At 44.5% G+C, this 17,918-nt stretch overlaps 1 protein-coding gene across 1 annotated transcript in view; it reads left to right on the forward strand.

Annotated features, from left to right (window-relative positions):
- Window positions 1–17,918, forward strand: part of CENPF (centromere protein F) — a 421,242-nt gene that overhangs the window by 389,643 nt on the left and 13,681 nt on the right. The window contains exons 18-19 of the mRNA XM_078649780.1: window positions 5,033–5,509; window positions 14,282–14,463. Of these exons, the coding sequence (XP_078505906.1) occupies window positions 5,033–5,509; window positions 14,282–14,463 (659 nt within the window). The remainder of the gene's footprint in view (window positions 1–5,032; window positions 5,510–14,281; window positions 14,464–17,918) is intronic.

Genomic DNA, 17,918 nt, shown 5'->3' on the forward strand with positions numbered 1-17,918 from the left:
TGTTGAGATCTAGCAGAATTTCATTTCAGACCGTAGGAAAGATAAAGGTGAAAAGTCAAAAGATAATGGGTATGTTTGTCTCCGGCATCACGGAACTCTTAAAATGTTTTGTATGCTAGATATTTTACGGTGCACATCTTTCATGCAGTATGAGCAGACAGTTTTTGAGACAGCATTCATTAAATTGCCATTAGAAATCTATGAAAAAAATGTGTAATGCCGTTGGAGCAAGGTAATTAGTTGAAATTCCTCACTCTGGTTCAGCTAATGCACATGCAGGGCTTTCTAAAAATTTCCCATAAACATAAAATGTAAATGCATTCCTCTTCTCAGTCTGAAATATATGTATTGATTTGTTAGTGTGATTTGCCTTCAGTAATTAAAAGCAGGTTCATTCCTGTGCAGGGCAAAAGCAGATTTTTCTTTTCCGAGATTGAGGCTAAAGAATATTTGGGCTCTCTGTAATCTGTAGTATGCTCTATTGATAAAAGGAATTACTGGAGAAGATAATAATTGTTGACGCTGTGGCAGTTAGCCCTTTTTTTTTTTTTTTTTTTTTGGAGTCTCACAAGAATAGAGATGTATATTTGTTTGTTTTCTCTCTGGTTCACCCCGGGAGGGGGGGCGGCACGGCATTCCATATAATACAGGGACTGATAGCCCCTGGGCCTCATGTGGTGGGAGGGTGGGTGGGGGGAGGGAAAGGGGTAGGTTAATGGGTGGGTGTAAGGTGGTGGGGGTAGGGTGTAGGGTCACTGGGCGGAAAAAATCAGCAACAGGCGGGGCAATGGTTAGATGGTTCCGAAATAGACAGGTGACTGTAGGAAAAAGTGCAACAAGTTCAATGTTTAGTGATGTTACCTTTGCAAATATATTTTCCCGTATTTTGGCTCATGGTTATGTTTTAATGTTTGTTTATTGCATCCAGAAAAATGGATAAGAAATTAAGGATTTGTACCTTGAACATATGTGGACTCAATGATCCCAAGAAAAGGCGGGTATTGGCTAGGATCATACAAATGCTAAATGTCGATTTATTATGTTTGCAGGAAACGCATATTTCATGGGCTAATAGGGGGTACTTGAGTAATTTGGGAATGGAATTATTAGTATGCTCAAAACAGACAGGGGTAAAAAGGGGTGTAGCTACCTTCCTAAAGCGTGGTCTTGGTGTTTGCATAAAATCCACATCAGATAAATGGGGACGCTGGGCAATTAGCGAGATTAGCTTCAATCAAAGCAGATTTACTATCTGCAACGTATATGGTCCAAATTTAGATGATGCCGAATTATTTACTTATTTGAACGAAGAGCTTGCTCAATGGACTCAACCAACAGTTGTATGTGGTGATTTTAATATTCATATAGAGGCTCAGATGGATATAAGGATCAGCAATATTTATAAAGGTAGAAAGAGGCAAGTATTCAAATCCCTGAAGGGCCTGATACAAGAACACGGTCTTTACGATGCTTGGAATAGATTACACCCTGGTGATCCTGGATTTACTTTTTTTTCTGCCCCTCATACAAAATTTGTTCGGTTGGATTATTTTTTTGTATCACCTATTTTATTAGAGAATGCAAGTATTGAGATACATCCTAAACTGGTTTCGGATCACAACCCGATTAGTTTGCAGATTTCTCTAGGATCTGTTTTGAAAGAAGGGAACCAAACCTGGTCTTTCGAAAGAAAGTTATTGATGGACGATGAGTATCTTCAATTTATGACCAAAGTCATTAGGGAATTTTTTGAATTTAATTGAGGAACAGCTGAGGTGAAAATTGTATGGGACGCTTTAAAATCTGTTGTTAGAGGGGAGACGTTGAGTTTTTCTAATTTTAAACAGAAAAAGGTATGGGATAGACATAAAAGTGATTTTGATTTAGTCATGAAGGCCGAAAGGGAACTGGCTGCTGTGATTGGGTCAGGGCAAGATGCAACTGGGGCACAATGCAATCTTACTATCAAAAGGACAGCGGCATATGCTAATGTAGCAGATCATATAGCTGAAATGTATGCACAATATAAAGAAGAGGCTTATGAGCTCAGTGAGAAATCTGGTAGAACTCTAGCGAAAAGATTAAGGGAAAAGGCGGCCTATAATGAAATTACAAAGATTATTGATTTGGATGGTAATATGCAGGACACAAAGGAGGGGGTTCTTGGTGCATTTCACGGATTTTATCAGTCTTTATATAGTGAAACTGGATTAGAAGTACAATTAAATGGAGAAGAAGAATATTTGAGTGATTTGGTATCTGGGGTACTGACAGATACACAGAAAATGATCCTAGTTGCTCCCCTAACATGGGAGGAAGTTGAACTGGCCCTGCTAGGGTTAGCAAAGGGGAAGGCAATGGGCCCGGATAGAATTCCATTAGAGTTTTATCAAATTTTTAGGAATGTATTAAAGGAAGAATTACTTGAGGAATGCCAGCAGGCTTTCCTGGGTGTTGGTCCTGGGTGTTGGTCTAAAGCAACGATTGTCGTTTTTAGGAAAAAAGGGAAGAAGGACACTGATTTGGGATCCTATAGGCTAATTTCTCTGCTCAATGCAGATAGCAAAATATATTCAAAAATAATTGCTAACAGATTGAATGAGGTGATGCCAGGATTGGTTTCCCTTAGACAACATGGTTTTATTCAACGTAGGGATACTACGGACCATGTTAAAAGAATCATTTCTATACTGGATTGGTCCCAAAGCACTAATTCCCCAGTTGGAGTGGCCCTGTTGGATGCCGAGAAGGCATTCGACAGGGTCACCTGGAGGTTTTTATGGTCTGTCTAATCCTGGAAGGGCTTCCCGGCCAGTATGATAATAGCTATACAGGCACTGTACCTTAATCCGTCTGCTGTAATCCGGATTTTGGGCTCTCAATCAGGGGAAATTGCGATAGGGCGGGGGACAAGACAGGGTTGTCCGTGTTCCCCCCTCCTATTCGCTTTATATATTGAGCCTTTTATTCTTACTATGGAGAGCAACAAAGCTATAAAACCAATGGTTATTAATAATATAGCATACAAAATATTTGCGTATGCAGACGATATTGCTGTTTTAACATCAGATATTAAAAACTCCTTGCCCGAGATCATTAGAATGGCTGAAACATTTGGACAGATATCTGGATATAAATTAAACATCACTAAAACGCAGCTGATCCACTCAAAGGCTGGTCGCCCAATAGAAATTAATTTTGAACCGGTAGCAACTTATTTAGGGATTAAAATATCCTCAGCGGTTGATGATATAATCCCGTTAAATTTAGATCCAATTATCGCCGCTTCTAATAGGATGTTGGAACGTATTAATAATTTGCATTTATCTTTATTTGGGCGCTGTAATGTTTTGAAAATGCTTATTCTCCCAAAATTTTTATATATATTTCGTACTGTTCCCTTACTTATCTCATCTACATTTTTTTCCCGTATTGACAGAATGTGTGCACGTTTTTTATGGAGTTATCGTCGTTCTAGAAGAGCCTTGAAATGGTGCATGTTGCCTAGAGCAAAAGGAGGTTGGGGAGTGCCTAATTTTCGATTATATCATTGGGTTGCTATATTACAACATTTAGGGGTGTTAATATTACAGGAAGACCCCACAGAAGACTTCGCTGACCCGTCTATTTATGAGATGTTACTAGGGGGTGAGGCAAAGCAATGCTTAAATCGAGTAATAGAGCCCAGCTATTACAAAAAGACAAAATTTAAGGTAGTCATTTCTGCATTTGAGATATGGAAGAAAGTGAAGAAGCAGCTGGGGATTGGGACAAACCTGAACTTTTATACTCCACTTTATAACTGTCGAATACTACCGGAAATATTTAGAGACCGGGTTTTGGACAGATGGTACAATTTGGGGATCTGTATGATTGGTGATTTTTTTCAGGGCAATCAGCATGTTTCATTCGAATTTTTGCAGAGGAAATATAATTTACCCCAAAATGATTTATTTAAATTTCTCCAAATACGCAGTTTTTTTGAACAGGAAATGAAACAAAATCGAATTAGCCGGGAGAAGATAGTGATCATAGATGCAATTAGAATGCGAAAGAGAATGGGACATTTGTATCAGATTTTCATGGAAAGAGAGGAGAACGATCTTGGGAGCTGGGAAATAAAATGGCAAAATAGATTTGGAGTGGAGCACATCAATGTCGAGAAAGTAATTGACTTAGCTACGAATGTTTTGTTAAATGGACCCTTGAAAAGCCAACACTATATGTCAATTTTTGATTTATATTACACACCAAAGAAAATTGCTAAATGGAAATCAGGTAGGGGGGATAGCTGTAGCCGGTGTGGTTTACACGCAGCAGGTGCATTACATATGTTTTTTTATTGTCCTAAATTGATTAAGTTTATTAAAGATGTAGAGCTATTTTTTCAGGTGGTAGGTATCACACAATCGCTATCCGCAGAGTTAGTGATTTTGGGTCGGTTAGAAGAGCCAGCTAATTTTAGACCTGCTATGGAGGAAGGATTCATATTTTTGTGCATGTCCATTTTTCGCTTATGTATTACCTCGCAATGGCTTGATTCTGATCCACCTATGTTTATTAGCTGGCAAACTAGATTGCTGTCTACTTATTATTTGGAAATCGCGGCTTATAAGACCAAAGGCATGAGGAAAAAAACACAGGGGTTACAGTTATGGTCTCCTATTACTAAATGGTTAGGAAGTTAAGAATTGATGGTATACTGTTATAATGTGCTAACTTCATCTCGATAATTTTTGTATCTTTGCTCCTAGCTGTGTGTTTCTTCTTTTTTTCATTTTTTTTATTGTTTTTTTGTTTATTATTTAAGTTTTCTGAGATTTGCTATTGTACCATGCCCTTTCTGTTTGCTGATGAGAAAATTTAATAAAAAAAATAAATTAAAAAAAAAAGCAGGTTCATTCCGCTCCACAAAAGTGCTAAAAAAATAAAGTAATATCTGGTAAATATTACTATAGTCTTTGACACTCGATTTATCAATAACCTATATGTTTTTGATTTTTGTAAACCCTTGTTTTGCTCTTCTACTCAGGCGAAGTGCTGGATAATGAATTAAAGAAACTACAAGACAAAATTGAAGAATTAAAGGAATATGCAGAAGAAAAAACAAAAGAGGCAGAAGAAAGCATTGACAAGTATTGTGGGCTTTTGATCAGCCAACACAAGCTAGAGGAAGCCAATGAAATGTTACAGAACCGTGTGGACTTCCTCACTGCTCAGCTAAAACCTCCTCATGGGCAAAGTACTGTCACTTCGCTATCGCCTCCTGAAAAAGCATGCAGCAAAAAGACGCCGAAGGAGAAAAGGCTTTCAAAGGGCCCTTTTTCATTCGCTGGTAAAAGGCCAAGAGCCCAGGAAGGAAAGGAAGATGAGAAAGAACCGAAAACAAACACACCAAAGAACATGACGAAAAGGGCAAAAAGCAAGATCAATTCGGATGCCTTCCGTAAAATCGCCAACGAAGATGGTGAAGACATGCTTGAGGGACTACCAAGTGTTGTTCAGAAAGGTATGAGCATTTTACAAAGGGGAGTAGATATTGCAGTTCTTAGATTAAGGAATTCTTCCAAAATATGTATCTGTGTACATTCCTCAGCAGATTCTCCTAATTTAAGTAGGAGAGTAACAAATAGCAATTTTTAAAAGTAATGTTTATGTTCGTCTTGGTATTACAAAACGTCATACAAACTAGTTTAATATTTATTTAGCACAAGCAGAACCATGCCTGTTCAATTGTGAGATCCTGATTACCCTGTCCTTACTTCTGTCTCAGACTACTCCAAACAGCAGATGTAATTGTTCATGGTGCCTACATACAATTACCATGATCCTCTGCCCCCTTTCCTTCCCTCTCAGTGCATAATAGTATAATAATGAAGATTAGTTCAGTTCAACACATATATGTTCTCTCACTCCTCCAATAGGTAGTATAAAGAGTCCATATAATTGGGCCAACTTGGGGTCTCTTTTCACCAATTCCTCCAATAAAAGATTTCTTTGTGACCCTTCAACAAAATAGTCGGCTATTTCCTATCCAGTGTCTGGCAATCAGGTGTTTTTACAGTGTGTATGCTAGCCTAAAAATTCTTAGAGCCTTTATCTCTTTTTTTTTTAACTGGGCGAATTTACCAATGGAACTTTGCAATAAAAGAAAACACGGTTTTGTTAATGATTATTTCCTCCATAACTTTCCCATAGATTGTATATAACCAGACAAGACTATATGAGGTGTAGGAAGTCTGTTTCCACTTCACTGGTTTGCGTAATTCATTCAGCCAGTTTGCATCAGTGAGAGCCATCCACAACCATCACTGCCATTTTGTTGGCCACATCAAACTGCTCATAACCTGTTGGGTTGTTTTGCTACTCCTGAGATTCTTCTACCTTCGTCAGCCAACTTGCACATTTTACTCACTTACTTTGTGCAGTAGCAAAACATATAACATATTACACCCGTATATTGTTGAAAGGTAATACAAGCGCCACACCATTCGGTTTCATTGTACACCTTCCTGTCCCTTGAAGATAATAGCTCCTCAATTGTTACTACAGGCCATCTGCAATTGGGAAATAATATTTAGTTTGCAAATGTATCAGTTGCAAGAGCCTATGTCATATACAGAACATTTTCTAGAGTGTCAAAGTTTGTATGCCAAAGGCATTCTTCCCTTTTCATGGCACGTTTGAGGGCAAGTATTGAGTCAATGTACCAAGGAGCAGTTTTCAATCTGGTTTTGATACGTTTGTTGCTAATGGTAGAGAGCGATTCAACGCTACTGGAAATCTGCTTACAGTATGTGCCATATTTAGAGGATGGTTCACATCTTGGGAGACAGACGCTTGCGAGATTGATAGAGGGTGCATGATATCGGTAGTAATTTTCCTCCAGCTGCTAGACACCTTGTTTGCTTGAGAGGGGGCAGTAGGAGAGGGGAGAATTTTTTAATTGGACTAGAAAGTAGTCTCTTTATCTTGTTGGGAGCACCTAAGTGAGGAAATGGAATTATCCAAGAAATCAACTGGTTCAAGTAGGGCCCGATACTGTAGATGGGAGTGATCACATATTGAAGCAAGGCGTGAGAGCACAGAAGACTGAACCGTAAAGGTTTTAGTTGTTGCCAATATGTAAATAGTAGTCTCCATGGGTTCAAGGTGAGTCTGAGGGGTAAAAACTTCTCAGAATTCAGTAAAAATGTAGAAAATATTTTCAGGATGATGACAGTTTAGCATAAACGAGTAGTGAGATGTCTTGTGAGCTAGATATTTGCAACTAAAGCATACGAGTGGTGTAGGATGGGCGGTAGTAGAGCGAGAAATTGAGAATTTGTGTCTAGAGAAGAATGTACCACTGCCATTGCATTTGTCGTCGTAGAGGGCGTGAAAGTTGAGTGGAATTGCTTCAATCAGTTCTGAGTTTGGACCATTTGTTTACCTTGGTGTCGTTATGTAGATAATGTCTGAAGTATCTAAAATTAGGCTTCAGTTTTCTGTGTTATGTTTGAGTGTGGAGCGGACATTGGGGATAGCTACCTGAAAAAATCTGAGGTGATAAGTTGTTAGAAGTTGCACGATAGTTTACCTTAGGGTTTCCATATAGAATAGTAAGAGTGCGCAGCTTGGAAATGGTCTGAGTCATAAGGTCTGTGGACAGGAGCGCATCTCTTCAGTGAGAAATCATTTGTGTGAGTTTTTTAATGGGTTGGAAGAGATAGCATGATCAGCCACTCACAGGCACAGTGGGTTTAGACTGGGGTGCCTTGCCTTTGTAGCGACATAGCTTCTGCTTGTGAAAGCCCAGCACATTGGTGCCAATCAAGGGAGGGCGGAACCAATTTCACATAATGGAAATTTAAATTAAAAAAAAAAAAAAAGCGAGGCAAGTCAAAGAGATTAACTTGAGCCCAGCAATTCCTATGCTGGGTTGATAAAGATCTCCAACTCTCCTACTGGAAAAGTAATTACAATTAAAACAAAAGGGAGAAATGTAAAACATAAGAAAATTATTATTAAAATAACAAACTTAATGCTAATGCGGGTATGAGTTACAGTAATTAAATGATTTAAAATTGGCAAGGGTTCATGGCTTCCCAACAGCACAAGAAAACAAAAGACAGAGAAAAGAAAAAGAAAATCTGGCAAACGGGATCGCACTCCAATATCCGCGCTGGTTTTGACAGCTAATCTGTTTGACAACTGAAGGGTCATTTGCAGATCTGGGGCAAGTGCTTGGTCCTCTGGCATCTCTATTCCAGGTTCTGCAGACTGTTAATGAGCGGATGATTCTCTGTTGTTTCTTGGGTTGCTTCCTCTGTCCTTGAAGTTGAAGTGTGGTGTTAATGAAGGCTGCCAAGGCCTTGGGCCTTGAGCTCCCCATCGCGGCCGTGAGGACTAATCTCCTCACTGAGGTCCTTAAACCGCAGTCAAGCTCGGCCGAGCCTCTGCTGCCCTTTAATGGGGCCTTGACCGACGTTCTTCTGGGCACTTGGTCCAAGCCCGCTACGGGTTCGCCCGTAGATAGGAATGTGGCCAGACGCCACCGCCCAGCCCCGGGCGACCCATGTTTCCTGTCCACCCATCCCACCCCCGAGAGCCTGGTCATCCAGGCCTCCAATTCCCAGACCGCATTCCCGTCGCCGCCGCCGGATAGGGAATCCAACAGGTACGAGCAGTACGGTAAAAAGATCTTCTCGTCCCTTAGTCCGGGACTGCGGTCTTACAATACCGCATGCCTCTTGGGACGCTACACCCACTCTCTGTGGGATACGGTTGCGGAAGTGCTGCCAGAGTGTCCGTTGGAGGTACGGGCCAAACTCGGCCAAGCCCTTGTGGAGGGCAGGGATGCAGCCAAATATTCTATCCGGTGTGGGCTGGATACCACCGACTCACTAGGTAGAGCGATGGCAACGACGGTGGCGGTCAGACGCCACGCCTGGTTGAGGTCCGCCAACTTTTCGGCCCATGTCCAGAACACACTGATGGACATGCCGTTTGATGGCCGTCGCCTCTTTGGCGACAAGGCAGACCATGCGCATGAGCGCTCTAAGGACTCCAAGGCTACGGCCAAGTCCTTGGGCCTCTCGGCACCGCGCCAGCAATCGGCTGCCTCTCACTCCTTTCTTGGCCACGGAAGGGGTGTACCCACACATGCTGCCAGCCACGCTCCGCAAGGTAATACCCAACGCGGTGACGGCCGTGGGAACCGCCGTCCTGGCGGTCGGGGACAACGGCGAGGTCAGTCCACACCTTCCCCCGCAGCATCCGCCTCAAAATCCTCCTAGTCCGTGCTTTAAGGACCATGTGACGCCAGTGGGGGGCAGGGTTCGCCATCACCACCTCCACTGGCGCACTGTCACTTCGGACAGGTGGGTGCTGCAGATCGTCCGAAGGGGCTACTCCCTCCCCTTCGAGGCGACTTCTCCAGCCATGCCACCGCAGAACCACCGTGTATCGGGGGATCATTTGCGACTTCTGCAGGAGGAAGTTACGGTCCTCTTGGCCAAGGGGGCCATCGAGCGCGTTCCTGGGCCAGAAGTAGGGTGTGGTTGCTACTCCCACTACTTTCTGGTACCCAAGAAGGGCAAAGGGGGCCTACGCCCTATCTTGGACCCAAAGGAACGTCAACGGCTTCCTCCAGAAGGAGAAGTTCAAAATGCTGACACTGGCTCAGGTCCTAGCTGCCCTGGACCCAGGAGACTGGATGGTAGCGTTGGACTTGCAGGACGCTTATTTCCAAACCCCCGTCCTGCCGGCCCACCGGCGCTACCTGCGGTTCACGGTTCGCCACGAGCACTTTCAGTATACTGTACTCCCCTTCGGCCTTACCAGCGCCCCACGGGGGTTCACAAAGGTGATGGCGGTGGTCGCAGCTCATCTGCGCAGGTTAGGGGTTTCAGTCTTCCCCTACCTCGACGACTGGTTGTTGAAGGTGGGCTCGCCCCAGACAGTCGTCAGCCACCTCCAGACTACGGCAGATCTCCTGCACAGGCTGGGGTTCTCCATCAATGTGCCGAAGTCACACCTGTGCCCCTCTCAGAAGCTCCTTTTCATCGGAGCGGTTCTCGACTCGGCGCGGTTTCGGGTTTATCCACCCGAACAGCGGGTCCGGGATATTCAGGCTCTGATTCCCATCTTTCAGCCGTTATCCCGGGTCTCGGTCAGGTTGACGCTGCGGCTTCTGGGGCTGATGGCCTCCTGCATCCTACTGGTGCATCACGCCAGGTGGCGGATGCGGGCTCTGCAGTGGGACCTGAAGTTTCAGTGGGCCCAGCATCAGGGCAACCTGTCCGACCACGTCCTGATCTCGGAGGGCACTGCGAGACAGCTGCAGTGGTGGCTCACAGACCGCGATTGGGTCAGCGGCAGATCCCTCTCCCTTCCCCAACCGGAGCACGTAGTTGTGACGGACGCGTCCCTCCAGGGCTGGTGTGTCCACATGGGAGAGGCGGAGATCAGAGGCCTCTGGTCTCCGGCGGAGGCCCGGCTCCACATCAACCTGTTGGAGTTACGGGCGATTTGTCTAGCACTGAAGGCATTCCTCCCCTCTGTCTGGGGGAGTGTAGTGCAGGTGTTCACGGACAACACCACCGCCATGTGGTACTGCAACAAACAGGGCGGGGTGGGGTCGTGGACCCTTTGCCAGGAGGCTCTGCGCCTCTGGCAATGGCTGGAACGCCAGGGCATGACTTTGGTGGCTCAACACCTGGCAGGTTCTCTGAATACCAGGGCGGACGAGCTCAGCCGTCGGTGCATGATGGATCACGAATGGCGTCTGAACTCGGACGTGGCGCAAGGCCTCTTTCAGCAATGGGGAGAGCCTTGGTTAGATCTATACGCCACCGAAGAGAGCGCGCAATGTCATCAGTTCTGCGCGTTGGAATTTCCAAGGCGGCACTCGCTCAGAGACGCTTTTCGACGCGAGTGGAGTTGCGGTCTGTTGTACGCCTTTCCGCCTATACCACTTCTGCCCAGAGTGCTGAAGAAGAACAAGCGCGACCGGGCCCTAGTCATCCTTGTGGCTCCGGACTGGGCACGAAGGTACTGGTATCCAGAGCTACTCAGTATGTCAGTCGAGCCCCCGGTTCGTCTGCCTCTTCAGGAGGACCTTCTGTCGCAGCAGCAGGGGAGGGTCCTCCACCCGAACCTGTCCAGTCTCCACCTCCATGCTTGGAGATTGAGCGGCGACAGTTGAGGCCATTTGACTTGCCTCCTGAAGTCTGTAACGTCATTCTGGCAGCCAGGCGTCCCTCCACAAAGTCGGTATACGCCTGCAGGTGGAACAGATTTGTGGCATGGTACACAGAAAAGGCTGTGGATCCTCTTGCTGCCCCTCTCTCTGAGGTTCTTCTCTTCCTTCTTTCTCTTGCCCAGCAGGGCTCTGCTCTGGGCACTATCAAGGGCTACCTTTCTGCCCTTTCAGCCTTTCTGAGGCTGCCTGAACAACCTTCTTTGTTCAAGTCCCCTATTGTATGTAGATTTCTAAAAGGCATCACACACACATTCCCTCCTGTTCCGTTTGTGATGCCTCAGTGGGACTTGAACCTGGTATCTTATGTTTCTGATGTGCGCTCCTTTTGAGCCACTTCACAACTGTCCTCTCCGGCTTCTTACTCTGAAGACAGCATTCCTGGTTACCATCACCTCTGCCAGAAGAGTGAGTGAGCTCCAGGCTCTTTCTTGTACTCCACCTTTCCTTTCTGTCCATCCGGACAAAGTGGTGTTGCGTACTAAGCCATCTTTCCTGCCCAAGGTTGTCACGGCCTTCCACATCAGGCAGTCTATCACCTTGCCAACCTTCTTCCCGCCACCGCATCCCTCTAAAGAGGAAGAGCGGCTCCACCTTCTGGACCCAAAACGTGCGCTCTCATTTTACTTGGATCGATAACCAACTCTTTGTTGGTTACGTGGGCGCTAAGAAGGGGAAAGCGGTGCACAAGAGGACCATCTCCCGGTGGATCATCTTGTGTATCCAGGCATGCTACTCCTTGGCTAGGAAGGAGCCCCCTGTTGGCTTACGGGCTCACTCCACCCGAGCCACGGCGACTACAACTGCCCTGGGCCGGGGAGTGCCATTACAAGACATCTGTCAGGCAGCTACGTGGGCCTCGCTGCACACGTTTGCAAGACACTACTGCCTCGACAGCCAAGTCCGTAGGGATGACTTCTTTGGCCGTTCTGTCCTCCAGGACTTTCTGGTGTGATTATTGGTTCGCAGACCCACCATCGGGGTTGGTATTGCTGGGGTATCTATTCTAAGGTAAGGAATCTAATACTAACGTGTCTCTTTCAGATGCACAAGTTACTACTTGTGTAACGATATATCTGTAAGAGACATTAGTTAGTATTAGATTCCTTATCGACCCACCCATCCTCTCCGTTCTGCGAACCGATATCTAGGGTTAGGGTTACCCCCTTTCAGGGCCCTAGTTTCAATGGCACCAGTGTTGGTTTTTAACATGGCTCTGCGTTTCTGGTGCGGAAAAGCTGTGTCTAAGAACTGACGTCAGCACGCGGAGGCGGCGTGTAAGTACTCCGACGACGTCATCACGACGACGGACGCGGACCGCAGACGACGCCTACCGACGCGCTAGGGTACTGCTACGCAAAAGTTTCCGGATCCAGTCTGACGCCTGGGGATATTCTAAGGTGAGGAATCTAATACTAACTAATGTCTCTTACAGATATATCGTTACACAAGTAGTAACTTGTGCATATATGTCGTCAAGGGGACCCAAGGGAGCCTAATAACACCGTACCCGGATGTCCTGTCCTTACTTTGTGCACCTGTTCCTGGCTACTTTTTCTCCACGCAACATCGAGACAGAAACACTGATTTCTGGGTAACGAAGTCCACTATGGATGGCAGTGGTACTGTGATCATGTGACTAGGGGTAAATAACTTTTCCTCTAATGAGGTAGTTGCAGGACACATAAAGGTGGTGGCGGAGCTACATTCAAGGAGCAGCCGCATCTAAGGAAGGCCATTTTGGCCGAAATTCATTATGCACATGCTGTCTTCATTAAAGGTTTCCTTGTTTTCTCCGAAGTGGCCTCTTCTCCTTACTTACCCCAGTGGGTGCCGTTTTACATACGTTGACTCCTAGTGTTTCCCCAGTGGGTTGAGTGGGGGCTAAGCATCTCGCCGTGCTGATTAGTATACACTGGCTAGGAGTCACCGTATGTAAAACGGCACCCACTGGGGTTTTTAATATCGAAAGGACCACAAGAACCATAATGCTTGAGTGCATACGCCCACAAGGGCGGGACTGTTTATCAAATATATGGTCCTTCGTACCTGCCGCTCTGCTTATTTTCTCCTTGCCCGTGAACAAGAGCACATGGAGTGCTCGAAACTCGTTGGGCTTTGACTCTTTGAGGGGACACTGTTTCTCTGTTTCTCTGCTGCCCTGTTGTCCCTTCATTAAAGGCATTCAAACTTTCGTTGTGTGGCATCTCCTCATTCGGGCAACTTGCTGTGATATATAAATATATATATATAGATATAGATATATATATAAGAGGGCGATCTGTCTCGCATTTGACAGCCCCTTCTCATGCATCAACCGAGCGCATCTGGCTGCTGCAGTATTCAAAGGGACGCAGCAAGGACCCTACTTGTTTCAGCGGATCCATGACCCACTCGACTCACCTGAAGCCTGCACTGCTAACAGTGATTGTTCACTCCTTCACGCCACCAGCTCAGGATACCATGATGGGGCATGCTGGGAATTGGAGTTCGCTGACATTGCACGCGGACTCTGATTGGTGCGCTGACCGTGTTAGAAGGAGGGACACAAGTGCAGGCAATTATTCAAAACAGAATGAGAACATTAGAGCGGATCTCAACAGCTGACAGCGCTGAAGAAGGCACAACCGCCGAAATGCATTCGCCAGAGCTGGGACTATTTGAAATAAAGCTGTGTCCAACCTGATTTCCCCTTGCGGCTCTGTTCTTTTTCGATGAAAAGGATTTTCACTATATATATTTATATATATATATATATACATATATATATATATATCCTAGTGTGATATACAACCAAAATTGTACAGCTTTAGAAGTGATCTTAAAATTCAAATTTCAGAAATGTAAGTTTCCAGAAAGAATGGTATGCGTCTGCAAGAATACAATGCAAACGTTAATGTTTTAGTACTATTTTGTTGTTATTGTGATTATGCTGACTTGAGATTAAGCAGTATGATAAAGCTCATAGTCTGTTCTTTGCTTCTGCTTTCAGAAAGGTGTTTATTCACATTGCATTAAAAAGCTTTTTCTTTAATTCAGGATTTGCTGATATTCCTAAAGGAAAGCTTAGCCCTTTCATTATGAGGAGAACAACGCTAAGGACCAGTCCACGCATTGCAGCACAGAAGGAATCCCCATCAAATCCTTCTTCTTCTGGCGGTATCTATGATGGTTTACCTGACATTTTCAAACCAACAGCTGCGGTCAGCAAATCACAAAAGGTAAAGTGGAACAGCAGATGGCAATATCAAGACGACAGCATGCCCAGACACTTAACCCTTTGAATAGCCAACATATGTAAATTATTTCCGATGTCTGATATAAAATAAAATAAATGTATTCATCTCTCATGCAGGGTAACTGTATATTATCGTCCTGTATTGTCATATGAAGCGATTGGTGACGTGATATACCACAACCAAGATTTGGCCAGTACAAAGTAGAGTATATTTTGGTTCTTAAAAAGGTGTTATTACCACCACCAATGTCAATACAGCTCATTTTGCCAAATTTGCAGCAACAAAGGAAAAGTTTTGTGGATAGATTTTAACCTGTGCCCTGCTGGACAAACACCTATGCAAAATGGAAAGTATCATTCTAATTTTTTCATATTTGTACCACATTATAATTGTTGAACTAGCATCCTGCCACTGGCAGTGGGCTTTTAGGCCCTCCTGGCATTTAAGTGGTTTGCAAAGATCTTTGTACCTGCACTCCTGTTCTAGCAGTTAGTACTATTCTGACTGAAGTTTTCCTGCTGCAGCACCCTACGATCCTCATGCAGATAAATCTCTCTGCCTACATTCCTCTTATGCAAAGGTCTTTGCCTACTTGCGGGGGCCTGTGTGTACGGCAGGAGCCTTGCTTAAACCCTCCGAGGCACCCACAGCAGGATCAGTTCACAGAAGTACAATGGAGGACTGTTCCTTCAGGGTACCCAGCAAATCCACCTTCTAGTGACCCCAGATAGAGGTGCGGTGGAGACAGTCCAAATAAATCCCAAATATACAAGCCCAGAGTGGGTCCACAAATCCTAGAAAAGGATTCATCAGCATGCTTGACTGTTTCCTTCCTCTTCCGTTGCTCCTTTTCCCAACTGTCCTCCTTGCAGGGGTTTTGAAAATGAAGGTAGAGAGTTCTAGATATCCTATCCAGAAATATGACATCCCCATTCCACCCTTTACTCTGCACTTCCTGAGAGAAGCCCAGTGGTTATCCAACTCCACCCCCTGCACAGCATTATGTAAAATGTAAAACTAGCATATTGAAGAAACATTGGAAAAGATCCCCCCCCCCCCCCACCTTGTTAGCCTAATTCCGCCTACTCAGGATAAGATTTCTTTCATCCAAAATACAAAGAAAACAAACCTGTGGCAACTGGAGTGACACATCTGCTTTCCCTACCTTTATCTTCTCTGGCAGCATCCTTCCCCTGCTTGTCAGAGAGTGGCAGCTGATAACATTTTGGAGATTTCACTTATACCCCCTTTTTCTCCCAGGAGACGGCTAATCTTGGAAAATGGGCCAATTACGCAAGAGTAGAATTTGGACTGCCAGGTTGCCAGTGGGATAATTAACTTGTCCCAGCAGGGTGAACAAAGGCCTGAATTTTGTCAAGGCTGCATCAAGTAAATGTATCCAATTTTAAAATATAAACATAAAAGCATATAGAGAAATTTTAGCTCTGTATATGTTTGGGACCCAAATCTTTGTAAGGAAAACTTGTCACTTGCCTTTCTACCTCATGCCAGTCAAACGTTCTAATTAGGTTTCATTCACCCATATTTCAGCCAAAAAGCTTTTTCTTTTGGATTTCAGATTGATTAACAAGTCCTCAGCCGGTCTAAAACAATTTATTCTGAGCCGTCTTTATTAATGTTCACCAAGGTGTATTCTTGTTCATGCATAACATGCACAGAGCCTCCTACACCAGCTGTGCGTTGGTGCACTTTATTTTAGAAGGTGGGAACTAGTTTTTCAGCTTATAGCATTTTAAACAGAAGCCTACAGAGAATGAGACTCCAGTAGGGGACACTTATAGCAGAGGTCCAAAACACTAGAAGGTTCAAAATCGACAAAAAAAGAAAGGTGTTTTGTATGGTTTGGATTCCATATCCTTAGTTGCACAGTGCAGGGTTGACCCAAGTAAACCGCCACCAGGATCAGCTAAAAACACAATATTTCCTTGTTCAGTTGACCAGCAAAATGGGAAGGGGTGATTCTACTTCTCCTACAATTTTCTTTGATTTCCAAGTTCATCATGTTGCATGATTATGGTTTCTATCAGATCGCTTAAGAGATGTTGAGTCTCTGTCCTGGAAATTGCGGGGCCCATCACTATACCCAGATGGCTCAGGTTTTACTAAAAGACTCTGTAGAAAGCTACATTAAAACACTGATGAGAATGTGAGTAAGTGTGTGTGTGTGTGTGTGTGTGTGTGTGTGTGTGTGTGTGTGTGTGTGTGTGTGTGTGTATATACATATATATATATATATGTATATACACACATACATGATACTCAATTTCAGTTCACTCTCGTGTGTATTTGTATATATAGAGATATCTATATATACGCACACACACACGCACATGAGTGTGAACTGAAATTGAGGATCCTTACATGTCTAGCTTGGACAGTTACCCAGGCTTTCTTCAGTGTGAATGTAGTTATGATGTTGGTGCTTATGGGGAGCTCACTCTTAGTAGGCAATGGCAGGCAAATGATAGCCTGACAACATTGAGCATTACTCAAATGCACTTTTCCATTCTAGCTTCTTATTCATTGCTTTCATACTTAGTTTGCTTCAGGTCACTAAGCCTGTTTTTCCTTCGTCAAAGGAGGGACGGAAGTTGAAGGTACTGGGTCGAGAGCATTCGTCATTGCTGTCAGCCCCTTCTTTCTTAACCGTAGGTCTTCGCTTTGTATCTGAAGAGAAAGGGATGAGCGGGAGCTCCTCACTCATGATGTCTCCCACAGAAGCAACTAATAATGGAGGTGAACGATTATGGAACAGAGGTCTCGAGGGGAGAGAGGGGAGACGGAAAGATCCTTAAAGGCACAGATTTATGATAGACAGCACTGCAGAGTTGAGACCGTAGACCACATAGTCAGACATGAGAGACCGCAATCCAAGAAGAAAGATCGAGATCAAGCTGAGATGCACGGAGTTCAGAGGTGAGAAAGATAGGTTAAGATCTCAATTGTACTTAAGTGAGGGGCAGTTGGGTTGGGGTTTCTGGGGACAGGAGGATAAGAATTGGGGTGAGGGTTTGGAGTAGTAGACACCTATGCAGATATTACATCCTCAAAGACCTTGAGGGAGTACTATCTGTTTCTTTGCCAGATGCACACACCTATCACTCCTGCACAGAGCCTATGTTGTCCTACAGACATTCAAGAGTACAGACCTTCCCAAAACACTTAACTATAGCACACCAAAAGATATCCAGGAACAGGTGGCAGCAGCTTTTGCAGCATGAATCTTTTATGGATTGATGTGATCTGCATTATTCCGTCATCTAGTGGTTGGGTCTTGAACTCGTCTCTTGTATATTAGTCCTTCTCTTTTTTGTTGTTGTTGAGCGTTGACTGTCCCCATCATTTACTGTCTAGTCCAACATCTCCTGACGTCAGGTGCCCTTTCCCGAAAGCGTTCAAGATTGGTCGCCATCTTC

This window comes from Lissotriton helveticus, chromosome 6, assembly GCF_964261635.1.
Source record: "Lissotriton helveticus chromosome 6, aLisHel1.1, whole genome shotgun sequence".
NCBI classification, from domain to species: domain Eukaryota; kingdom Metazoa; phylum Chordata; class Amphibia; order Caudata; family Salamandridae; genus Lissotriton; species Lissotriton helveticus.